The 25,952-nt window shown below is 45.0% G+C and overlaps 1 protein-coding gene and 1 long non-coding RNA gene across 11 annotated transcripts in view; one reads left to right on the top strand and one right to left on the bottom strand.

Moving 5' to 3' along the window:
* Window positions 1-1,502: 1,502 nt before the first annotated feature.
* Window positions 1,503-25,952, bottom strand: part of MCF2L2 (MCF.2 cell line derived transforming sequence-like 2) — a 227,602-nt gene continuing 203,152 nt past the window's right edge. For 7 of the 10 annotated variants that reach the window (XM_083612712.1, XM_083612710.1, XM_083612718.1 and 4 more), the window contains 7 exons: window positions 18,072-18,161; window positions 16,851-16,922; window positions 14,584-14,670; window positions 11,409-11,527; window positions 9,603-9,715; window positions 6,057-6,160; window positions 1,503-4,919 (listed from right to left, as the gene is read on the bottom strand). In XM_083612712.1, coding sequence (XP_083468838.1) covers window positions 4,819-4,919; window positions 6,057-6,160; window positions 9,603-9,715; window positions 11,409-11,527; window positions 14,584-14,670; window positions 16,851-16,922; window positions 18,072-18,161 — 686 coding nt within the window. In that variant the 3' untranslated portion in view covers window positions 1,503-4,818. The remainder of the gene's footprint in view (window positions 4,920-6,056; window positions 6,161-9,602; window positions 9,716-11,408; window positions 11,528-14,583; window positions 14,671-16,850; window positions 16,923-18,071; window positions 18,162-25,952) is intronic. The other 3 variants (XM_083612717.1, XM_083612719.1, XM_083612711.1) reach the window with 3 other exon arrangements.
* On the top strand, window positions 6,167-8,538 carry LOC310762296. The gene is made up of 2 exons (XR_014547936.1): window positions 6,167-7,235; window positions 7,896-8,538. It is a non-coding gene; the product is annotated as an uncharacterized lncRNA (long non-coding RNA).

The raw sequence follows: 25,952 nt of genomic DNA, 5'->3' as shown, positions 1-25,952 counted from the left end.
CCTTCTGACTCTACAATTATATGATTCCACGAGTGTTTGGCCTAGAACATCTCTCAGGAGAATCTTTTGGAATAAGGGTGGGAAACTTGTGGCTGTCCAGTTGATGTTGAACTCTAATTCCCATCCGCCCTGGCAGAAATGGTCAGGGAATGATGGGAGTTGTAGTCTAGCAACATTCAGAGGGCCACATGTCCCCTACCCCTGCTTTCAAACATGCCTCCCTGTGGCATTCTAGCTGGTAAATTAAAGGCTTCCTGTGGCGCTGTGGGTAAAAGCCTCAGTGCCTAGGACTTGCCGATCGAAAGGTCGGCGGTTCGAATCCCCGCGGCGGGGTGCGCTCCCGCTGCTCGGTCCCAGCGCCTGCCAACCTAGCAGTTCGAAAGCACCCCCGGGTGCAAGTAGATAAATAGGGACCGCTTACTGGCGGGAAGGTAAACGGCGTTTCCGTGTGCTGCTCTGGCTCGCCAGATGCAGCTTGTCACGCTGGCCACGTGACCCGGAAGTGACTCCGGACAGCACTGGCCCCCGGCCTCTTAAGCGAGATGGGCACGCAACCCTCGAGTCTGTCAAGACTGGCCCGTACGGGCAGGGGTACCTTTACCTTTACTTTAAAGCTACTAGAAAGTCCAAGAACCATTGCTTTAGGAGTCTGTCAAACCACATTCTACAAACCTGTCTTTTCCAAAAGAGGGCAAGTAGATTAGGCAATATCCAACTAAATCATACTTAGAGTAGACTCATTAAAACCAATGCATGTAAGTATGCTGGTTTTAATCAATCTACATATTACATCATTTTCTCCATGCTATTTCAAAAGTAAAAATCAAACGTGCATATTTCCTCCCAACCGTATTTAATATTATTTTTCATTTTTACGTAGACTCCCTGGGGTAATGCACATAATATCTTTAGACTGGAAGTGCCCTAGCAAGAGTGATGTCACATATTTTTCTTGCTTTGGAAAAGGCTTCTGTGCCTATTCCACACACACCCTCAATACTACTGGAAAAGGTATCTTGTGCTAAGTTTTAATTGTTTTGATTATGTTAACCTGACATTTAGCATTTGTAGTGATACAAATTCCTTGTATTGCTGGCAAACCACCAAGGTTGATGTTTGCAAGTGGTATAGGAACTGTGGGCTGCTTGTGTCCCTCCCCAAGCATTTATCAGCAGCACATATGGCAAATCTTAGCATGGGCCACCTGGAACATGATTTTTTTAATATAAAAAAATTCTGATCGTTTTCTTTAAAAAATAAAAATAGCCCAAACCATAAAGTTTCAGGTCGCAATCCAGCTCGAGTCATGTGCAACTAGCTGTGTGCAACAATGACACACGAAAAGTTCTACCTAATCCATTCACTGAGACTCAGATAATGAGAATGATGTGGGTGGCATTAGCTGTGTGTACAAAAGCCTGCTCTTGCACACAGATCTCTCTCTGTGGGTAGATATTTCCCCCTTTTCAATACATCCCAGTATTATTCTCGTACATTATAAAAACAGAAAAGGACTTATAATTTATTTGCAAAATAAAGTACTCACACACACACAATTGGCGTACTATATAGTAGCTTACGGTGTTCAGAAAGAAAGATTGTCTATAGTTCGTTTGGCTGTGCATGGAGAATCCCAGCTGCAAATGAAATGGCTGCACTTGATAGTGGAGGGGCAAGGATAAGAAGCAACAGCACAAAACTGTTTGAAGACCCTGTTGAAATTCTATTGGCACCTGTGTCTGTATACATGTATAAGAATCCCAATGAAATGCAACTCTGATTTAGTCTAAACCCATCCTTAACATCAGATCTGGACACCAGATGTCTCCATATCACCCCCAGTACAAACACACACACTTTCTTTTATGTAGGGAAGAGGGAGCAATTTATGGGAAGTTTCTTTTTAAAGCAATTGGGGCACCAAATTTGTATGCATATGTCCCTTGACAGCAAGGGGGATTAGGAGTATGAACCGCTGCTATGATGTGCAATTAATCATGTAATATGGCTTTATGGAGCATTGTAGAAAATACGCAGAAGTTGGTAGCTTTCTTGCATTTTTGAAAACCTGTCTCCACTTCAACAATCAAGCTTCATATTTTGAGACTCCTTCAGCTGAGAGGGAAAACATGGTGGGGGCCAATAATGTTTTCAACTAAAGGGTCAGAAATCAGAAGACACCTCAATGGAATTTCTAGAAGTCTGGGACTGTGGTGTGTTGATGATCATAAACATCTCCCAATCAGCGACTGCAATTTTGCAGGAGCACTACTTTATTAAATATGGCCATTTGACTGACTTTGCTACACAAATCATTTGTGGGCTCACATCTGCATGGGTGAAGTGCCGTGTGAACCGGAAGCAACACATATACCTGTTTGCATGCAAGTCCTGCTGTTGTAGCCTCCAAAAAACAGGCTATTGCAATCACAGTAATGGCACGCAGCTGGATATCTGTGTAACTCCAGTTGTTTGCAGGCTGCTCTCGCCATGAGAATGTGGGCATCATGGGCAAGCTTTTTAGGGCATTTGCTGCTGCTGCTGCTGCTGCTGCTGCTGCTGCTACATGTGGAAACCAGCACTTAACTGTGTCATCTTTAGGCTTGTGTTTAAAAGGTAAAGGGACCCCTGACCATTAGGTCCAGTCGTGACCGACTCTGGGGTTGCGGCACTCATCTCACTTTATTGGCCGAGGGAGCTGGCGTACAGCTTCTGGGTCATGTGGCCAGCATGACTAAGCCGCTTTTGGCGAACCAGAGCAGCGCACAGAAATGCCGTTTACCTTCCCGCCGGAGCGGTACCTATTTATCTACTTGCGCTCCCGTCGCAGGGATTCGAACCGCCGACCTTCTGATTGGCAAGTCCTAGGCTCTGTGGCTTAACCCACAGCACCACCTGTGCCCCCTGTTGTGTTTACATGCAAGGAAATCCAAAGGTGGCCAAATTGCATTATCCAAAGCCATGCCAGCTCTCACCAGCAGGAGGCTAATTTGCTCCTCCATCTTTGTTTCTGATTTTTTAAAAACTGTGTGCTGGAGTGTACCACTTCCACTGGTTGAGGGCTGCATATCAGATATTCAATCTGCAAACTGAAAATTGCTCAGAAGTGGGAGCAGAACAGACACTTTAAACTGGAATTATTTTGCTGAGGAATTTTCTGTGGAAATGGCCTAAAATTTCAGTCACAGTACCGCAACGCAAAGAAGCCTTTCTGCAAAGCCCTTCTGTCGGTGTAACACTCACATAAATTCTGGGCTGCTCCCCCACAGCACAGCCAGAGCCAGCCCAACTGCACAAACAGTTGATGGGTGGGTTAGTCAAGCAGCATGCAGTCTGAGAGTTGCATCCCAGCACCCTTTGCACCAGCAATGGGTAACACGTGGCCCTACAGATATTGTTGGATTGCAAGTCCCATCAATCGCTGTGCACACTGGTTGAGGGTGATGGGAGTTGGAGTCCAACAACACAAGAACCACATGCCCACCCCAACCCTGCTTTGCACCATTGCCAGAGATCATGTGGTGCAGCTGCATGGGGAACTGACCAGACGCCAAGTGGAGGTGACTTTATATGGATTTTTCTCTGTTTACCAGCCTTACATACAGCATCCATCAAGTAGCCCTATTCCTAGACCAAAATTCATTTCAAACATCACACAACTATAGCAGCTTTGTGGGACCTACGCTTCCCAATCACCATCAATATGCCTTCATGCAAAAACACCTTTATATATTTCTGGAAGTGCCTTCTGTTTCAGGGATTTGAAAGCGGAGGGAGGGGGGAAATGGTGACATTGTCCATTGCAGCAGAGGGATGGCACAGTCTTCCTCGAAATAAGATGGCATGGCAACAGACCTTTAAGATGACCACACATTCTCGTCAGCCGTAGGTCCATTTGCAAGCACCTAAACAAGTAGAGGACATCGCATGGGGGAAGGATTAATTTTTTTGGGGGGGGGAGGGAATGTATCCTGTTCAAGAGCCCAGCATATGACAATGTTCCAAAATGAAGTGTGGAGCCCTGAACGGCAGCATCAGACAGAATTGTCAGCACCAAATGCAGAGGATATGTTCCCTCAGTCACAAACTGGGGGAAACAAAGGCACCCTCTTGAAACAACAGACAAACCCCATAACTGCCTTCACAGTCACCGATCCTTCCTTTTGCCTAACTCGTCCCAAGATGCCCATCTTTTCCCAGCCACCACTCGAAACATTCTGTGGACAGAAGATCGTATCCCAAAGCAGGTCGCATCCTTTGCTGTTGTGCAAAGGCGTCCTAGTTGGCTCAGGTTCAGGAACGGTATTTTCTTCACCCAACCTATTTCCGTTGTTCTTGCCGACCATGATTGTCTTGAGGAAATCAAGCCTGCAGTTGAGGAGAGGCTGAGCAGCTGATCTGAATGGATGGAGGAATTTGAGATGGCCTCTGCAACAGAATATCACCTGTGGAATCTGCAGACCTTTCTTTAAATAGTCCAGTATTTAACCAACATAGCCACAAAGCTGAAGGCCTTCAATGCTGTCAGCCTAATTTAGGCAACACCCTTTTCAATGGTTCCAAAAATGCAGTATAAAAAAGCAAACTGTTGATTCATTTGTCAAGTTCTAAGATACCTCTGAAGTTTCCATTATCCTCCATATTTCCTAGATTAGCGAGTTGTTGGGGTTTTTTTTTAATTTTTAAAAAATATGTTCCATGCTGATGAAATTTCACAGAATTCTTAAGTTCAGAGCTTGTGGGAAAGGCGATTTGGTCCAGCGTCCACCAGTAAGTAGAGAAGAAGATGGAGTCCTGAGGAAATGTGTCAAGGTGTGTTCAACTCCCAGCTTTCTGTTCAGCTGTTAAGCTTCTTGTCAGCTCACTCTCCTTCATTTCTGAATTTGAGGGTGCTGTGCTGCAGGTACCACCGTAGATATCTGAAAGAGGAACGCATCTCTATTGGTAATGAGGAACTCTTGCAGAGGTGCTAGGTATGGTGTGTGCATATTCGCATAATGATTTTCCACCCACCAAATGGATCCCAAGTTTCACGAAAGATAAGGCCACTGCAATCATCTCAGACCTCATCTGCATCTGAATCTTAAGTTCTAGATTCTGCATTTTCTGATTAACATCTCTCCATTTCCCTCTTGGTATTGCCACTGCCCTGAGAAGTTCAAGTGGTAGGGGCATGGGAAAAGGCATTCTCTGAGGGAGCCTCTAAGTCTAAGCCATGGGTAGGCAAACTAAGGCCCAGGGGCTGGATCCAGCCCAATCGCCTTCTAAATTCGGCCCGGTCCAGGAATCAGCGTGTTTTTACATGAGTAGAATGTGTGCTTTTATTTAAAATGCATCTCTGGGTTATTTGTGGGGTATAGGAATTCGTTCATTCCTCCCCCCAATATAGTCTGCCCCCCCACAAGGTCTGAGGGACAGTGGACCAGCCCCCTGCTTTAAAAGTTTGCTGACGCCTGCTCTAAGCTGTGGAATTTCCTCTCCAAAGAGGTGTGTCTAGCACCTTCATCTCTTGCGCTGCATAGGCTGAAGACACAGCTTTTTATCCTGCCCTTTGACACCTGATTGTTGTTGTTGGTTGCTTTTTTCTTTTTCTTTTATAATATTTATTTAGTTAGCTTTCTATGCATAAAACAACAACCTGGGATTTATTTTTAGCATCCACTCAATTTTTCTGATTTAGCTGATTTACTTTTATATTGCTGTAACCCGTCTTGGGACTTTATGGTAAAGAGTGGGTAAGAAATCCAATAAACAAACACAGTCATGGCCAAACTTGGCCCTCCAGCTGTTTTGGGACTACAACTCCCATCATCCCTAGCTAACAGGACTAGTGGTCAGGGATGATGGGAATTGTAGTCTGAAAACAGCTGGAGGGCCAAGTTTGGCCATGCCTGAACAAACAAAACCGTAAGACTATAGTTCTCTCTCCTAGCTAAGAAACACAGCTCTTAAAGGTCTCCTGCAATTTCCTACTGCACAAGAATGTTCAGAGTTAATGGCAGTGAATGTTAAGGGAACAGCACAGAGCTTTCCAAACACTGCGAAATGTTGGTTACCTGCGTTGCTGATGTTGCGGATGTTGCTGGTGTCGCCATCTGCCGGCTGCAGCAGACTGGAAGGGACCCAGTCTGTTTTCTCAGAAACCAACTTCTTCACTAACCTGAACGTTCAAAGGAAATATATAGAATCACCATCTTTTTTCCCTCAGTAATGCCGCTACTGCTGTAGCCTCCAAGGAAATTCCTACAATATCCCCGGATTTGGACAAAGAAGCTTGTTACAGAGAGGCGTTGGAGGACAAAAACAGGGCAAATCTGATCAGTCGTTTTTCATGCTTTCGGAAACATGCCCCCAATTGTGACATTTTGCAAGTTTGTTTTCACAACCCCCTATCAAGAATTCTCCGTGAAAATAATTGGAGGGCTTGTGCATATACAATTTTTATTTATTTATTGGGGGGGGGAGGGAGCAAGCAACACTCGCCGCAACTCCACACTCAACCAGAAAGAAAAAGCCCAAACCCCTCAATTCTAAATAAAATTGGAAAGGGCAGTGAGGCTTGATAAGCACAAAGGGAGGTACCATGTTGAGGACCCTAGGGGTAGGGGATCAACTTACAGACACCCTTTTGCCATATCCAGCACTCTGAGATATGTTACCTGTTCCCCAGTGGGTGGTATTCAACCTCCACATCTCATTAGCGCAAGGATTTCCATTTTTGCAAATGGATTTTCCGTTCTTCCCCAAGTGGACCTCGTGCCCTCGCCAAACGTGCTGCAGAGGGTAGGGGGAACCCCTGGAAGAGTTTTAAAGGGTGTGCTGATGGAGGGGAGGGGGACAATGTTATCTTGCGCCAAGGAGATATTTATTTGTGACAGTTGAATGGGAGACTTAGTCCTATGTTAGATTCCACTGCATGTCCCCAGTGGTCGGTTTGTCAACGAAGGAGAGAGGTGGAGAAAGCAAGGTGAGAAGATTTATTGGCTCGGCACCCCTCACCCCCTAGTAAAACTGTCTTGCCAGTATAACCAGTTGCTGGAAAGAACTGTAAAAGTCCATGGCCCATTTTACACACAGTGCGGCAGCAAATGTGTGGGACAGTTTGCTACCAAGTATATATTCAGCATGGAACTATATCCTGTCTAGATCTCCAAAAACGCTATCCATATATTTTAAAACTACAACAGGCTAACACATTTATTAGTCAACTCAAATCTGCCACATGTCTCTACACGGTTTTCATAGAATCATAGAGTTGGAAGAGACCACAAGGGCCATCGAGTCCAACCCCCTGCCAAGCAGGAAACACCATCAGAGCACTCCTGACATATGGTTGTCAAGCCTCTGCTTAAAGACCTCCAAAAAAGGAGACTCCACCACACTCCTTGGCAGCAAATTCCACTGTCAAACAGCTCTTACTGTCAGGAAGTTCTTCCTAATGTTTAGGTGGAATCTTCTTTCTTGTAGTTTGGAACCATTGCTCCGTGTCCGCTTCTCTGGAGCAGCAGAAAACAACCTTTATCCCTCCTCTATGTGACATCCTTTTATATATTTGAACATGGCTATCATATCACCCCTTAACCTCCTCTTCTCCAGGCTAAACATGCCCAGCTCCCTTAGCCGTTCCTCATAAGGCATCGTTTCCAGGCCTTTGACCATTTTGGTTGCCCTCCTCTGGACACGTTCCAGTTTGTCAGTGTCCTTCTTGAACTGTGGTGCCCAGAACTGGACACAGTACTCCAGGTGAGGTCTGACCAGAGCAGAATACAGTGGCACTATTACTTCCCTTGATCTAGATGCTATACTCCTATTGATGCAGCCCAGAATTGCATTGGCTTTTTTAGCTATATACGCTAAAAAAGCTAATAAAGCTAATAAATTTACGCTAATAAAAGGTTTTTATTATACATGCACGTAATATTCAGAAGTGTGCCCTGTGTACACCTAAAACTAAAAAGTGTGAAATGCCCTCCTGCTTCCATTTCTCCTCCCTCTAGGTTGAAAACCCAAGGGCCATGGACACAAAACACAAGCTATCCGGGAGCTAAGCTCAAATGCATCTGTCCTGGGCAAAAGCAGGAAATGGGTTGAAACTGGGAGTACACGCACACTCAACTGTTTTTCTTCCCTTGGATGCTATCTGGGTGATGCAATTCATGCAATGGCTGAACACCCATGGAAAATTGCTGCTCGCTTCTAGGGCAGGTGTAGCACTGTAGGGTCTTACAGACCTATGAAGGAGATGTGGCGATGTACACAAACAGGTGTACTGCAACAGGGTGATGTTGCATAGCAGTGCAGTACATGTTTATCCTCACAACACTGACCTGGCTTTGCATTGTACTGCTTGGAGGCGTGCCTTTGGTTTCAAATCGGCATTGTGAAACCCACCTGTCTGCTTTTGCAAAGAGCCAGTTTGTGGGGTTGGGGGAGCAAAGAAATTATCCTTGACATTTATTAAACTAAATATATATACCCCTTGATTGTAGTAAAACCTCCAAAGGGTTTACAATAAATTTTTAAATCATCATTTATTTATTTTTTAAAAAAAACCTGTTAAGAACATAAAAGGAAGGTCTCCCCCATCCCCATTTTCCTAATTGTTCTTCCTTCACCAGTTTGTTTCTGGAGGAACTTGTGTATCTTGAGTCCTCTGAGGAAACCCAGCCAGATGGGTGAGGTAGAAATAACAAATTATTATTATTATTATTATTATTATCATCATCATCATCATCTGGGGAAATGGGATATACAGTGGAACCTTGGTTCTTGAACTTAATCCGTTCCAGAAGTTCGTTCGACTCCAGAAATGTTCGTAAACCAAGGCGTGGTGCAGGCACCCCGGAAACAATGGCTGGCAGCCACATTGGACGTTATGCTTCCGAAAAACATTCAAAAACCAGAACACTTACTTCCGGGATTTCAGTGTTCAGGAGCCAATTTGTTCATCAACTAAGCCGTTCGAGAACCAAGGTTCCACTGTACAGCCTTTCCCACGATGCTCCCATCTCTTCCATTCAAATCCTGTGCTTTTCCCACATGGAAAAGCTGTTTCACATAAGAGAACGATGTTTCATTTTGACTGATTTGCTTGTTGAGAGCAGAGGCAAGGGGTGTCCTGGGGAACTCTATGCAGGCACTAGGAATGGAGGAATCTGTCCATTTCAACTTCTCTCAGTTTTTCGCTCTTCCGATCATAAGTTCAGATCTCCACCTTTCCATTTCAGTTTGCGGAATTTTATTCTTTTTTATTTTTTTTAAAAAGCCCTCACGGAAATTCATCAACTGATGGAAATTGTGGTCCAAAACAGCTGGAGGATGCTGGACTGAGAAAGATTGCTTTCAACACATGTTGGGAGGAAGGGAGGAGAGTCTTCCCCTAAGCTTTATGGGTATGTTTCTGAACTCACCCAACATAAATTTATCTCTGCAGCAAATAATAATAATAAAAGCAAAGCTAGCTTGTGTACTAATGGAGTTCGCATAAAAATTGACACACCCTATTCTCTTCTGGCTGTTGTTTATCAAGGTTTGTTTCAATACTCAACTAACAGCTGGAAAATGGTACCACTGTAGCCTTTCTCTCTGGCAGCTATACTTACCATTGTCCATCCTCGCCTTCCTGTATAAACTGCACTAAATCTCCATCCTCTAGAGTGAGGGAATCTGGGAAACAAGTGTCAAAACTGCCTTCTACCCGGTAAAGGTTGGATCCCTAAAACAAATGAAACAAGGTGGTACGTGATGTTATTGCAGAAGGAAAGATTATGGGCAGGGATAAGACAGGAATATAGTCTACTAAAAGGCCCAAGGGATGCCTTTCAGACATTCAGAGTGACAAATGTATCCAGAAAAGGAGCACTTGCTGTGGTTTTCAAACACTCTAATTTTCCTAATGTTCTGTGCACACACCATACATTTAAAGCCCATCTCTCCGAAGACTCCTGAGAACTACAGTTAGGGGTGCTGTGAATTGTAGTTACATGAGGGGTAAACTACATTTCCTCTGGTTCTTTGTGGGGGGGATGTGTGTGCTCTAAATGTGTTTTAAAGGTATGGGGTGTGCAGAGCTCTGCAAAAGTAATCATGCAAAGGACTGGGCAACACAAAAGCATTTGCTTTCACTGTTTTTAAAAAGCACGTCTGTAGTCTTTTTCACATTAAAAGCGCACATGTAACCCTATTTACAGTTGTTTGGAGAGAAACCCCACTGCATTGGGTGGGGTTTACCTCTAAATATAGGACTGCACTGTAAAGTTCAACTTTGAAATCTTACCAATTTATTTTTTAAATTCCTGAACTGCTTTCCCAGAAACACAAAGTGGTCAAAGCAAAATATCGAACCATCATGATCTATCTTTCTTTCTTTCTTTCTTTCTTTCTTTCTTTCTTTCTTTCTTTCTTTCTTTCCAAAACCAGATTAAAACCAAATACAGTGGCACAAACAAAAGCAAGGAAGCTTTGTCCAACAGAGTGTGGCCAGTGCTTTGGCAGGCAAAAAGGTTGCTGCTGGGTGGCAGACGCTGTATAAGAACTGGGCTATGCCAGCTGGGGCTGATAGGAATTGTAGTCTAAAACATCTGGAGGGCATCAGGTCAGAAAAAGCTGACCTAGGCCTTGTAGATTAGAAACATTGTGGGTTTTTAACTAACAAGAATCAAAGGACCTGAGGGTGCTGAATGCTAACTTTAGTATTTCTCCACTTGTGTGGTGCAGCTGCAGAACATGCAAAGCTGGTCTGCACGCTGATCCCTCAATGTGGGACAAGTTATAAATCAAAAGTAATTAGATAGACAGAACTCACGTTATCTCCTCACCTATTGCCCAGCCTGAGAAACAACAACAACAACTATAGGGAGGATTTAAGAAAACTGCACAAGTTGATAGCCAAATATTGCTGGTACCCTAAGAAACCCACCCAACCCAATGCCATGGGTGGTATTCAACTAACATGTCCCATTGGTATAAGGATTTCTGTTTGCAGGACAGGAATTCCCCCACCTCTCATGCCCTCCCCAAATCTCTAGATCAAGCACAGGCAACCTTGGGCCTCCAGATGTTTTGGGACTACAATTCCCATCATCCCTGACAACTGGTCCTGTTAGTTAGGGATCATGGGAGTTGTAGTCCCAAAACATCTGGAGGGCCGAGGTTGCCTATGCCTGCTCTAGATGGTTGGGGGAATCTCTAGAACAGATTTAGGGGGGGGGTAAATGTTTCCTTGTGCAATCAGGAATCCTTGCACTGATAGGATGTCTACAAAGGGCTACTTGGAGACTGTCCCTTGTCTTGTTCTGAAACATTCCCATAGTTTGGGGAAATGCAAAACTGCATTTCCTGCTGCATTTACGCCCAGCTTGAGCTAAGCTTAAGGAGAGCATTACGAAGCTCTGGAAGGTGTTACCTACGTTGTTAGGCTGGCTTTCTTCCTCCATATCCGAAGAGTTGGAGAGTTCCTCAGCGCTGGATGGGATGGCTTCAAAATCCTCAAACGTATCAAGCGACGGCATCTGCCTGCTGGGCCAACCTTTGCAAAGAAGGAGAGCGTTTGGCATCAGCAGCTGGCATACTTTAGACAGAATATTGATGGCACTGCACAGCATGAAAATCCAGCCTTTTAAAAAACAAATGAGCAGCTCTCTACTGGAGGAGACCCACTCAAAGAGGTTAATTTATTGCATCTGCGTCACATCCCTTCCTCCAAGAAGCTCGCTTGGAGCATCAGCAGAGCTTCAAACCTAACCTGCAAGGGAGGCCAAGTGGATGCAAAGGGTTATTGGAAGTGAAGCACGGTAGTGAGGCATGGGCATTCAGCATTATGGCTTCCACTCACTGGCCTCAAGAAGCTCCCAGTTAAAATCTCATCTGATCCTGACAAATAAGGACTAAGGCATAGGGAACCGCCAACTGCCAGACCAGGACTGCACATTTCCATATCAATTGGTGACATTTTATTTAAAGCCATCATGGACATCGTTAAGCATTTTAGTGCCAATCCCTCCTAATATACACACTTTTTTTTAAACTCACTAATATTTTTGTATGTTCTTTTCACCATTATATGCATTTTACCCACATTTTACCCTAGTATATACTTTATTTAGCTGAAGAACTGTGCTGTGAAGTTCAGAGAAGTGCGAATTCAGAGGCTCATGTATTGCGTTTCGGTTCATGCATTTTTGGGGGAATGTATGACTTAGGTAAAAGGTAAAGGGACCCCTGACCATTAGGTCCAGTCGTGACTGACTCTGGGGTTGCAGCGCTCATCTTGCTTTATTGGCCAAGGGAGCGGCTTAGTCATGTTGGCCACATGACCTGGAAGCTGTACAGCTCATGTGGCCAACATGACTAAGCCGCTTCTGGCGAACCAGAGCAGCGCATGGAAACGCCGTTTGCCTTCCCGCCGGAGTGGTACCTATTTATCTACTTGCACTTTGACGTGCTTTTGAACTGCTAGGTTGGCAGGAGCAGGGACCGAGCAACGGGAGCTCACCCCGTCACGGGGATTCGAACCACCAACCTTCTGATTGGCAAGTCCTAGGCTCTGTGGTTTAACTCACAGTGCCACCCACGCCCCTATGACTTAGGTAATTTTGCCCTTAAATGAGCATTGAATCTGATTTCTATCTCCCCGCTCCCCATCCTGACAGGAGCAGCGTGTGAAATTTGGCCCTCGGAGAAGCAAAGCTAAGTTGTGGGACTGACTGGAGTGGTGCAGATGCTTAAAACAATTCAGTTCAAAACAACAACACCCCACCTAAAAAGCGAGTGGGAACTTGCCTTCAAAATCTGCATTTCAACATACATCTCTAAAATCTGTCTCACAACGTTTCAGGATCAAATTATATGCAGGTTTCCAAGCTTGGTAAGACCCAGCCCTGTGGATTTACATTTTTCCAGCAGAGCAAATCATGAAAGTTTGTTTTCATGATAATTTAGCTAGCATCATGAGCAGCATATTGTCTTACAGAGGAACATACCGGTAAGTAACCTATGGTGGCTGATGGGGTGGAAAGCAGGGAGCCCACCAGTAGGTGGAGCCAGAGTCCATGATAGGCAGAGCCTCGTAATTCTAATTTTGCTTCCACCCTCCTCCCTGCAGAGTTCTGCAGTAGCAGCACCAGCATCAGATTTAGGATTAGGTGTGGGCGCCAAGCTGAGGGGGTGCAAAATTTAGAAGATCCATAGTGGGAGAAGATCCATTTGGGGGGACCAAATTTTGACCTAGCACAGGGTGCCATATTGCGAAAGATTGGCAACACTGACGCTACAGAGGATGAAACTGACAGCCAGGGTCACACTCTGGACTAGTTGTAGAAAAGAAGGACCAGCCTTCACTGTATAGCTCCCTCCTCTGAAGAAGACATCAGCATCAGCATCATTAAACATCATTTATAAATTGCTTCCTATAAGGCACCTGAAAGCAATTTGCAATAACATACAGTAGGCCCGAAACTCACCCAGTGGTTATGTTCTAGGGGTCCGTTCACAAAGGCAAAATTGCACAAAGACACCCCCCCCCCCGAATCACTCATACATTTATGCAACCATCCTTATCTGTCCGAAGGCACACTAAGCCTCACACAACCTTCCTAGAGGCCAGTAAGCAAGACAGAGGGCTTAAAAAACTCTTTCCACACTGGGTTTTCCTGCTGCAGAAAGAGTATTAAAATCCTCCACCTCTCTTATCGGGCATAGCCCCCTCTGATGGGTTTTTCCCCAGCCTCCCGTCCTCTTTCTGTTTATTTCTTTATTTTGCTATGAAGTGAACAAGGCTGATATCATGTAAGTAAACAGCGTACAAGTTTTGGCCCTGCTGTATATAAAACAGTTACATATATTAAAAATCAGTTAAAACAACTGCATATAGAAAAACAATGTTTAACGATAGCAGCGCATGCATAAAATCAACCTCTATCCAAGAAAGAAACACGAGGCAGAGATTTTATGAGGCTTGATGAAAGATGAGCATCTTCTGCAGGTGCTAGGAAGACATCAGATAAGGTGCCTGTCTGATATGCAGTGGTGGGTAGGTGAAACCACACTAATGGCTCAATTCTGACAATGTAATAAGCGCACTTCATGATAGGATGATACCTGCAAAGTGCTCTGTCCTGTGGGATGCAGTGATCAGCTGGGTATGGAGGGGGTGAGGCGATTTACAACCTACATTGAGATGTGTGTAGACTTCACCCCCATTTTCTCTCAAGACAGACGGATGCCAACAATAAGTGGGGAAAGGGAGCAGAAAGAGGGAGGTACAAGGGTGAACAAAGGATAAGCAGAAGCAAAATAAAACTAATGAGGATGGAGCAAAGAATTCCACTCTCAGCTGGAATCAAGTAATTTTTTTAATTAAAAAAAACATTTCAGGCACAAGACATCAGGAAGCTTCAGTGAAATGCTTGGGCATTACGCTAGACTGTGTAAGCTCCCATTCATTTAGCAACAGGCTCCCATTCATTTTGGCAGAGCTGTGCACAGGAAAAACCCACAGTACATACTAGTAGCGCCCTTTGTCTTCAGATATGCTCTGAGCAGCACAGGCACTGCATCTCAAAACACATTTTGATTCCTATTTACCTGTCTGTGAAGCAGATCTAGGGACTGGCCTCGTAGAGCGAACAGCGCTGCATTTAGCTTGAGCCAAGAGGTTGCATTCAAAGGCATCTGTGATAGGAAGTAGGGTGTTTGTTTGGGTGCTAGTTGGGATCTCAGAAATGTCAGGCCGAACATGCAACCCCACCCAGAAGATTTTCCTTGCTAGTAATGCGATCGACGCTACGTACGCAAGATCGTCCCTTTGGATTAACCTGAAATTGGGACCAGCTCTCCTGTCAAGGCCTGCACTCATACACATTTACTCTGACTAGACATACGCAGGATTTTGCTGCTGAGGATGAAGGCGGATGCAGCGTTCGAATGATGAGTACCACAAGGATGGGCCATAGCTGAGGGGCAGACGGTCCCTGGCATCTCCAGGTAGGATTCAGAAAGAGACCCCTGCCTGAAAACGTGAAGAGCCAGTGCCAGTCTGTGTAGACATTACTGAGCTACGTGGACCGATGGTCTGACTCACCGTAAGGCAACTTCCTACCAGGTTCTTCACTTACGGTGTGTACCTGATTTTGCAACTTGTGCTGCAGGAATACCTCACCAACAAACCGGATTGGCAAATCACAGCAAGGAGAACTAACTGTGCATCAGATAAGCCTGCAAACCTTTTAATTTGCGTTTGCTCATAGATACAGTCATTCATTGCCTAATTAAAACAAAATTGCAAGCATTTAAACATCGCTTGCAAGACTGCTGCAGTGGGTGTTGATGGTATCATTGGCGCTAACCAGTCAGAGCTCACCACACCCAGCTTTTCCCTGGTTCAGACAGGTCTCTTCAAAGCTTGCCATAGGACAGAAACAAATATGCCTGGGTTTAGATGGCAGTAACAGGACGTACAAGCTACCTCCACCACTCATAATATTATGTGCCTGCCTTTGCGCTAAGTATCTGCCTATGATGGTGCAATCGGATGGATTTCTGCAACTTTGGGAATCCCAAAGTAACTAGGCCTTCTTTTATGGCCAGCTCACCATGCTAACAGAGGGCATGATCCAGAAAGAAAATAGGGCGCCCCAGATTTGCCTAAAACATCACAGTGGGAGCCTGGCTGCCCATGACGTTAGCCCAACGCAATGGGAGAACCCCACCCCTCTTTCCCAAGGGAACAGAAAACTTTAACCCTGTTTGACCTAGATAGGGGTATGGAACCTTTGGTCCTCCAGAGGTTAACTACAACTCCTGGCCTGGGGCTGATGGGAATGGTAGTCCAGATTCCTCATCTCAGGTCTGGATTAATTACCTACATGGCATGCGCTGAAAGAAGGGTGCCCACTGCTTTTGCCTCCCCTGGCATAAAAGGGGTAGGCCAAGTATACAAGGAGACCATTCATCGATGTTACATGATAGAGGGTGCATGCAGAGTACCATTGATACCAGAGCGATGCTCATTTTAGAGCCATTTAATAAAGGAAAGAAGGTTGAGGTGAAAAAGAGGTCTAGCTTACACTGGCATGCAGCAAAGGACACAGGAACCATCTAAACACGACCAACAGCAAACTCACGAGACAATTGCGGGACATGCTTTCAAGAGAGAAATAATGGAACAGAAGAAACTGATGCAGCAATGAAGAAATGGCCGTAAACGGACTGCGCCAAGCCCACAGCTGTTGTTTTCACCAATGATGCTATGAGTACCGTTTAGCAGGATTGGGACCGTTGTGAATATATAGTACAGAAAGGGGCCAGTTTTAAAATCAAATGTACATCTGGGTCTCTTGAGCTTCCGCATTCAATCTGCATAAGAAGGGAAATGGAAAACAGTGGTTTAACCCTGCAATCCTGTGGTTCGTGGGAAACATCTGAAGGCAGCCCTGTTTAGGGGAGCTTTTAATACTGGATGAATCATTTTAATATTCAAGCCACCCAGAGTGGCTGGGGAAACCCAGCCAGATGAGCAGGGTATAAATAATTTTTTATTTTTATTATTATTAAATATCCCAATAGCCATCGGAAGCATTGCGTGTCTGAGAGGGAAGAGAGCGTGTCGAGTTGGCTTTCTCATTCTCTTCATTTCAGCCTCCAATATGCCCTAACTGGAACTTGGCAGGCAGGTCAGACATATGCATACAGGAAAGGATGATTAACTCCGAAACCAGAAAATGGGCTGATACGTTGACTCGAGAGTCCTTACAAACTCTCTCATATGTCATATGCCGGTGATGATGAAAGTATAGGCATTCCATGAAGGATAATCAAGGGACTGTCACCAAAATGGTCCATGCATCAAGTACCTTCGAAACCCAGAGGAGTTGGATCGCTTTTAATTTCATGCCTCTTGACTTTAACTGCAGGAACAAGGGGACCTGTGTGGAGTTTGCAGATAACAAGAATCGAAATATAGTTAGAGTTTCACCTGGCTCTCTTGGCATGGAAAAGAACAGGATTTGCAGCAGAGGGCAATGGTTAGCTTATCTTAGCATACAACACAATCCTAATGTTTTTTAAAGTCAGCTTGTCGAGAGGTGGGGGGGAACATACTTGTGATTTGCAACAAAAGCACCAAAAACCTTGCTTTTTTTAAATAACTGTGATTCTGAAGGAAAGCAGAGAGCCCCCACCCCCCAATAATGGACTTGTATTACCACTCCTAATGCATATATGATGCCCACAGAGATGAGTTTGTGTTAACGTGAAAACTATACACACCTATCTGAGTATGATGACAAATCATTCTCTCTGACCATAGGCAACAACCCAGCAAGGGTGTCTACTATGGTTTTGAAAATAACTCAAGTTGACAAATGTTACATTTCCCCACCGTAATATTATTTTTATCTACTCAGGTTTGTTCAGTGTTGATTTCGCTGAAATAACTTTTCTATCTTGAAATAACTTTATGGAAATCCATCCCAAAATAACATCTGATATGCTGCAATAACCAAAAAGCATTCCATAGTGAGAAGCAAAAGAACATAACCTTCGCCCCCCCTTCTCTATTATTATTATCATTCATCTCCCACCCACCCCCTTTGAAACACAGTTATAAGTCGGCATAGGGACTCAGGAGACAGCCAATCAGTGCTGAGCAAAGCCCTATTCTAAAAGGAGGGTCACTTCATGATTGACACAAAAGCTGACCAATCAGCAGTGTTCACATTCACTTTCTGCTCCAAACCAGAAAAGGGGTTCCTCCCCCGCAAAGAGCTCAGTCCAGGTGAGGCAATAGCCCTGCTCTCAGAAGCACAGTTGAGTGCATTTCTGCACCAGGCAGGCTTTGAAATTATGCCTGTCTGTTTGCACCAAGAGACTGAACCGTTCTGACTTGCTTCGCATCCTGGTGGTGCAACTCCATAGCGCACAATGTTTGGAGGGGGTCGTGCACCTGACCCTTTCTGCTCTTTGCCTTGCAGAGCACACCACAGGTTCAGGCTTGCAAGGGTTTCCAAGCGCCGCCACATTTGCACCAACGCCGGCAGAGGAAGGAAGGCAGCGAAGTGTTAATAGGACTGTACCTTTGGTTAGAGCAGATGTGTTAGTTGTGGTGCTGATGGAGGAAGCTAGGGAAAAGCGGCGGGTTACATCTCTCTCTTTAGATTCTGGATCTGGGAGGACAGATAGAGTCAGGTCAAGGAAGGGTTAGAAGTGAGCAAGCAAGCAAGCAAACAAACGAGGAGGAAGGAGGAGAACAACAACAACAACTGGGAGAAGGCTGGAGAAAGGTAGCTTGTCTCCATGGAAAACTGCAGCAAACTGTATCACACTTCTGTTCAGGGCTTGTTGTATTAAAACATGCATGGTCTACGTGGCCAAGGAGTCCCTGGGAGTTCTAACCCCACCCCCTGGTTTGCCATGGAGGGATGCAGGAGGTCATCAATGGCCTATTAATGACCAGATACAGCATGATCCCCTGCAGTTACCAAGTGGTAACTTGCCACCGTTTGCTTGTGGTCATTTGGTAAACTGATCAGCTGCCCTGCCAAATGTTGCAACTCTTTCGTTTCCTGAGATTGCTAATGAGGTGCTAAAGTGGCTGGGTGTGTAAATTCCTATCCACTAGTCAGGATAACAGAAATGACCGTTTTCTCGCGCAATTACTGGCACACACTGTGTGTACGGAGATGAATGTCCATTTTGGTTTCTTTCCTTTTCTAATTTTTCTATCCTTTAGTTTGACCCATTTCCGCATAATTTTCCATTATAAAAGAAAAAGTCCAAACAAAACTCTGAGTGCAGTTTTGTGTGCATTTCTCCTAACATATACATTTTTGTCTTGATATTCGCAGTTTTGCAAGCATCGTTCCTGAATACAAGGCTTTTATACACACATTGGGTCATATTCAACTGAATATTTCAGCAGGTGGGAGCAAGCAGAATGACTCCTGTTTTCACAAAGGGACTTGTCCCTCTCCTAGCCCTGCATGTGCCCTAAACACCCTCCCCAAATCTGTTCCAGAGGGTTGGGAGAACCCTGCATGGCGGGGGGGGGGGGCATCAGAGAGATGGGATAACTCCCCTAGGAAGAAAGGCGGCAGCGATCACGACTTTTCAGTTTAGAGAAAAGGCGAGGAAGAGGTGACATAATTGTATGAAATTACGCCTGGCGTGGAGAAAGTAGATAGAGAAAAGGGTTTGCTCCCTCTCTCCAAACTCTAGAACTCATAGACATCCACGTTGAAAGATTTAGGGCAGATTTTTAAAAGTACTTCTTCGCCCAGCGCACAGTCATGCTATGAAATTCGCTCTTACAAGAGGCAGTGATGACCATCAACTTGGATGGTTTTTGTTATGTACGGGGTTCAATAGGATCCAAAATGCAGCAGTCTGATTGGTCCTAGAACAATAGGATTCAGAATGCAGCAGTCTGATTGGTCCTAGAACAATAGGATTCAGAATGCAGCAGTCTGATTGGTCCTAGAACAATAGGATTCAGAATGCAGCAGTCTGATTGGTCCTAAAACAATAGGATTCAGAATGCAGCAGTCTGATTGGTCCACAGGAGCCACCCAATCCAGCTCCAGGTGGAAGTGAATCCGCAACCTGATTGGCCTACAGGAGAATCCCAGAATTAGCCAATCACGTGGGGCCCATTGTGTAAATAATGTCTATAAAGCAGATATTCTGGGGGAACTTCCATTCCTCCTCACCACTATGAGCTGAATAAAGAGCATGAAATTCACTCTCGACTCCGAGTATATTTTAGAATTAGGCAAATTCATGGAGGAGGAAAGGGCTTTCATAGCAAGTAGCCATGATGGCTCTGCTCTGCTTCCCCAGTTGGAGGCAGCAATGCTTCGAAATACCAGTTTCTGGAAATCACAGGAAGGGAGAGGGCCATTGTGCTTATCTTCTGCTTTGCTGGTTTCCAACAGGCATCTGGTTGGCTACTGTGAGAACAGGATGCTGGACTAGATGGGCCACTGGCCTGATGCAGCTGTTCTTATGAGGAGAGGGAAGATTATTCCACCGGGCAAGCAGAGACACTTGGGCCGACAGAACAATCTCCTTAGCACTACTTTGAACACAACCTCTAACTTTCACTAACGTACATCTTTCCCCCTCATATATGACTTTCCATACCTATTTTGGGGTTGGAGAACTGCTTCACAAAAGTTGGAGGTGCCCATGTTTTGTAGGAGAGTTGCATTTCAGTTCATGTAGAGCAGGGAAGGGGAACCTGAGGTTCTCCAGACGTTTTGTTGGACTCCTCATTCCAATCCGCATGGTCAGTGGATGATGGGAGTTGTAACCCAACAACATCTGGACCATTTGGGTAAATGGTTCCAGGTTTCATCCAATGCCAGGTCATTAACAGGTCACTGAATCCCGAATTCCTCTCATTTTTCACAACCAGAATCAGGAGCGCTCACAATGAACCGGAGCTCTGTTTTACACATACAACCATCTCTGAACTCTGATATGGCCCTTGCTTTGCAATCGAAGTGAGCTGGATTCATCTCTCAGAATAACTGACCATGTAAACAAGTGCTAGGAGTAGCAATCACGGTAAAAGATTACTTCTGAAAACAGTCAGCACTTGTGCCATCTGCATAGGCATGGTCAATTTGAAAGGAGATCACAGCAGGCAGAACTTTGTGTTAAACATGAGTGAAGCCCTATTAAATACATGAAGATGAGCATGACAGCCAAGATGATACATGTTGTAACACAGCTGCATGCAGGTTTCAAAATTTGCCAGCGGGAATGTTTGCTTTCTGGCCTTTCAAAGCTGATGAAGCACAATCTAACAAGAGAATCGGATGCAATGCGATTGCAGGCGATCCTGTTACCACCAGTGCGTCTTCAAACATCTAAAGTTTCTAAACAAGCCATTTTCTGGTGAGCATTAAGATACTATCAAATTTTATGCTGTAACACACTGAGCTGTGAGTTTGGAAATCTAGCAGGCGCAGAAGCCTGTACTGAAAACTCTAATGATTTATTTGTGCATGCATGTGTGAGAGAGAAAATGAACGTCTGAAAGCAGTAAGCCTGCAAAATCAGTTCTGAGCAGGATCTTTAGAGATCAGCATAAGCAGGCCTACCTACACTACAGATCTGTATCAGTTTCATGCCAGTTTAGTTGTTGTGGTTTCCCAGAAGTTTGGGAAGAGCAATCCTGGACGTGGTTTAGATCAGTGTTTTTCAGTGTGCCGCGAGATGTTGCCTGGTGTGCCGTGGGAAAAATTGAAAAATTCGAAAGATTTTTTTAAAAAAATAATTCAAATTTTCGTTCACTAGGCGGGCGCCAGACTGTGTCCTGGGTATGGGTGGGGTGGGGTTTTTGATCCCACCCTCGGCCAGCAGGGGCGCCGATTGGCGCTCCTCAGGGGGACACCCTCCACTTTTCTGATGTCCGGGCTGTGATTGGTCCAGACTCCAGCCTGGACCTATCACAGTAGGACATCACCTTCCGACTTCCTTCCCGCCCGAGCACAGTGTGCACAGCAGCGGAGAGAAGAAGACGGCGCGACTCGAGTCACCAGGAGGACCAGAGAAGTTGTCATTTTATTTCTCTTCAGTCTCCACTGAATGCCTTGACTGGGTTAGGGACCCTTATAGCTCAGCATCAGTTGGTGGAAAGGACATGACTTTACAGGAGCAGGAGGAACTAACTGAACTGAGACAAAATCGTGGTTTCAAGCTAAGATTTGCTGATCTACCTTTGGACAGTTTTTGGTTGGATACTGCCAAGGAGTTCCCCCTTCTGGCAAACAAAGCTATTTTGACATTGCTCCCATTTTCCACTACGTATCTGTGTGAGATGAGCTTTTCAAGCATGATTGCTATAAAAACTAAATACAGAGAGAGACTGACAGCTGTTGACGAAGAGCTACGTGTGTGTCTTTCTTCGATTCCAGCCAGAATATCAGCTTTGTGTTCAGCCAAACAGGCCCAGGTTGCACACTGAATAAAGTATTTTATAATTTTTCATATTTCTGTTTACTTACTATTTCATAATAAAGTAATTATAAAATACTTTCTTTGTGTTTATTTGATTCCTATTCAAGAGAATTACTTCATATATAGTCAATATAGGCACAGAGTTAAATTTTTTAACATTTTCTAATGGTGGTGTGCCTCGTGATTTTTTTCATGAAACAAGTGTGCCTTTGCCCAAAAAAGGTTGAAAAACACTGGTTTAGATGATACAAAGGCATCTCTCCATTCAGCCCAGCTGATTTCTGCTGGTGAAGGACCTATTGTGTCACTGAAATGTCAGCCTCTATGGCCTTTTGTCCTACTTTACAGTTCTTGGTTTGAAGGGCTGGCCATTCCAGAAGGGCTGGCCAATCCAGTCCAGTTTAAAGGTAAAGACCCTAAAGAGGGGGAGCAATGGTGCCTTGAAATTGCTCATCAACAGTTAGTACCCTGACAGCAGATGGAGCAGGCACTCAGTTCACCTGATGACAACCTTCCCCAGGGTGAAATGTATTTTATTGCAGTCTAAATGACAAGTCGCCTGATCGCAGCCTTGTCCACAGGCGCTCCATGAAAAAGCTTATCAACTGCAGGATTTGTGCAGCACAGCAAACGAACATCTTCGCAGTACCACCGCGAGGATTCATATTTACTGGCAACTTAAAAAGAGTTATTGTGCCAGCCCAGTATCTATGCAAGATCTTGAATACACTCCACATGCATGTTTATACCTAGTGGTCTGGATTTAGTATCTGTTTGGAATGTTGGAAAGGCCAAATAGAAATTGGCTCGGGGTTTATTACAGGCCTTTGGCAAGAGAGAGTTCTGAAAATAAAATATGTAGGTCAAGTTATTTCTGTCTCCCCTCCATCCTCTGTCACTGAGCCCTGCGTTCATCTACTGTCCAGTGAGCTCCCAGCACCAACCCACCATGTTTTGCCTCCCAAGGCAACTACGCTGGACAAAGTTCCACAGAGTGCGGCCAAAGGGTTCAGTTCTTATCTTGGGTAGCATCCTGCACTACCACCAGTGAAGCACTGAAGCATCTGAGCTGCAAACTACGCCTAGCACAGGAGATCCCTTGCTTAGATCTCTCGATGCCTTTTTAGCCACAAGTTTATTTCCCCACTCTGGAATTTATTTTCACGAAAGGCCAGCTGAAAGTGTCCTAAATCTGCCTTCAGTAGCCTGGTGCTCTTGGGATGTTGCTGAACTACAACTCGCATTGGCCTCAGCCGGCACACCTCTAAATAAATCCATTTTGATCAGAGGTCTGAGAGAGGAGGTTAATTCTCTCCCTACCCCCTGTGACTTTTTTGTGACTGAAATCAACCCCTCTCCCACCCAAAAAGCTGCTAATAGCCACATATAAGAGGAAGGCAAATGTCCGTGTTGTGCCTGTCTTTGTTGTCTCCCATTGGAATAATAATAATAATAATAATAATAATAATAATAATAATAATAATAATAATAATTTATTTATACCCCACCCATCTGGCTGGGTTTCCCCAGCCACTCCAAGCAGCTTCCAACAAAAGATTAAAAGATTAAAAATACATTAAAACATCCGTCATTAAAAACTTCCCTAAACAGGGCTGTCGTCAGATGTCTTCTAAACATCAGATAGTTGTTTATTTCCTTGACATCTGATGGGAGGGCGTTCCACAGGGTGGGCGCCACTACCGAGAACGCCCTCTTATGGTGCTTTTAAGTCTTGAATTGTGTTCTTAAGGCTTTAAAAAAAGGATGTTGAGAGATCTGACCCTGCATCTCCCATGAGATGGACCCTAAGTTGTAAAATTCATACAATGCTACACAATTGTACCTTGCAATGCCACCATGGAGGCTGGGCCATCACTTTTAGGGCAAAATGATGTGTTAGATTAGCTAGGTAGCTGGGAGACGGAGGGAGGGTCTTATTCTGGATCAGCCCTCCCTGCATATTTGTGATTTGCATCGGGGGGGGGGGACGGGGACGATGACGACTCTCTCATTTGCATCAATGTGAGCTTCCTCTCCATATACAAACTAGAGGTACAGTGAGTCCAATACAGACTGGGAACACAGGAAGCTATCTTCATACTGACCAAGACCGTTCCTAGAAGTTGAGTGGAGATTCCTACACTTCAGGGGGTTGGACTAGATGCTCCTCAGGATCCCTTCCAACTCCACAATTCTAAGATTCTGTGGTCCACCTGGGCTCAGGATTGTCCATCCTGATTGGCAGTGATGTTCCAGACTTTCAGACGGGGGTTTTCCCTGGAGATGCCAGGAATTGAACCTAGGGAACTTCTGCATGTAAATCCGAAGCTCTGCCACTGAGCTAGGCCCTTTCCATAGAGCTCCACTACCCCCATGCCAGAGTTCCAATCTGGATTGGGGCTTTAGGGTACACAGCTAATATAACATACGGCACGGCTTGCAAGTGGATCTAATACAAAAGCTCTAGTCTTGACTCATATAGCAGTTGCTCCAGTTTTTTCTGCACCGTTTCTAGAACATCTCCAGGACATAAGAACAGCCCTGCTGGACCCAGCATCCTGTTCTCACAGTGGTCCACCAGGTGCCTGTGGGAAGCTCACAGGTAGGACCTGACTTGAACACAATAACACTCCGCCCGCGATTTCCAGCTATAGGTATTCAAAGGCTTATTGCCTCTGATAGTGAAGGTGGAACATGACTATCGTGGCTCACAGTCACGGGTGGATGTTGGGATATAGTTCCATTCCACCTTAAAAGGAACAAGCATGACTGTTGTGTGTCACATGCCTGTTTACTTCCAGCACAGGCTTGCTGGGACCTTCCGTTTGTATATTGCCTTTGCTCTATTGCTGTGTGCTTGAACACGAAGGGAAGCAGACATTTTTTTCCCTTTGTTCCTGAACTATGCTGAATAAACGCCTGTAAATAATGCTTACACATGTCTCTGTCCGCCACTTCCGTTGTGAAGATTTATTCACTCTGCTGATAAAGTGTGCTCAAGTTTCTGAAGGCTTCTGAAGCTATGAGTCACTGATTGATGCTGTTCCAAGGGAGACCGGAGTTCGCCCGGCTGCCGGCCGGTGGCTGGAGCTAGCTGGGGGCCTGCCTGATGCCCCCCGTCTCCCCAGCAACATCCCAACAGGCCTTACACCTCCTAAATTCATCTAATCATCCTTTCAAACCATCCAAGTTCGTTACCATCACAACCTCTTGAGGGAGCAAATTCCATAGATTAACTTCACACTTTGTAAAGAAGCACTTCCGTTGGACAGCTCTAGGCTATAGTGTTATGAGAGACAAAGGAAAACTTTTTTTCTATTCATTTCCCCCCCCCCCAATGCATGGTTTCCTAGAACTCTACTGTGTCTCCTCTTACTCCCCCCCCTCCTTTAACTAAAAATGTCCCCAGAAGTTGTAACGTTTCCTCATAGGGGCATCCATCGTTTTGGTTGCTCTTTCCAGCTCTTAAAAAAAGGAGGGAATTCGTTTAAAAGCTTGGGTTGCCGCTCCTCTTAACAGGCCTTTAACAGCAGCCTGACAACAGAAATTGAGAAGGCAAAGTTAATGTGTATGTCGGAGGCAGGTGAGTAAAACCAGGGAGTGCCCCCAGATTTGGCAATCCTTCGTAATATGGCGCCCTGAGCGAGGCCAAAAATGGGCACCCACAAATGGATCATCTCAATTTTGGATCTTCTCAGTTTTGCATCCTCTCGGCTCAGGGCCCTGTGGGGGGTGAGGAACCACCTGCACCATCCTAAATGCAGAGCTGCTACCTTTGAAAAACACCACCTAGTAGCTATCAAGAAGAAGAAAACACTGAGGCTGTGTGCACCCCTGTTCTCTCTGAATCCAGAGTGCTCCCATTGCTTTGAAGCCACAATCCACATCTATCCTGTAGTTCCTTGAGAAATATTGCGTTTTGATGCATTTCCCTGCAAACTAGCTTCAATACGATTTGGAGACGTAAGCCCTATGAAGACATCTGCACCCCT

The sequence above is a fragment of the Podarcis filfolensis genome (genome assembly GCF_964270895.1).
Source record: "Podarcis filfolensis genome assembly, chromosome: 5".
NCBI classification, from domain to species: domain Eukaryota; kingdom Metazoa; phylum Chordata; class Lepidosauria; order Squamata; family Lacertidae; genus Podarcis; species Podarcis filfolensis.
The sequence above is the reverse complement of the archived record's forward strand: the minus strand, read 5'-3'. Positions and strand labels throughout refer to the sequence as shown.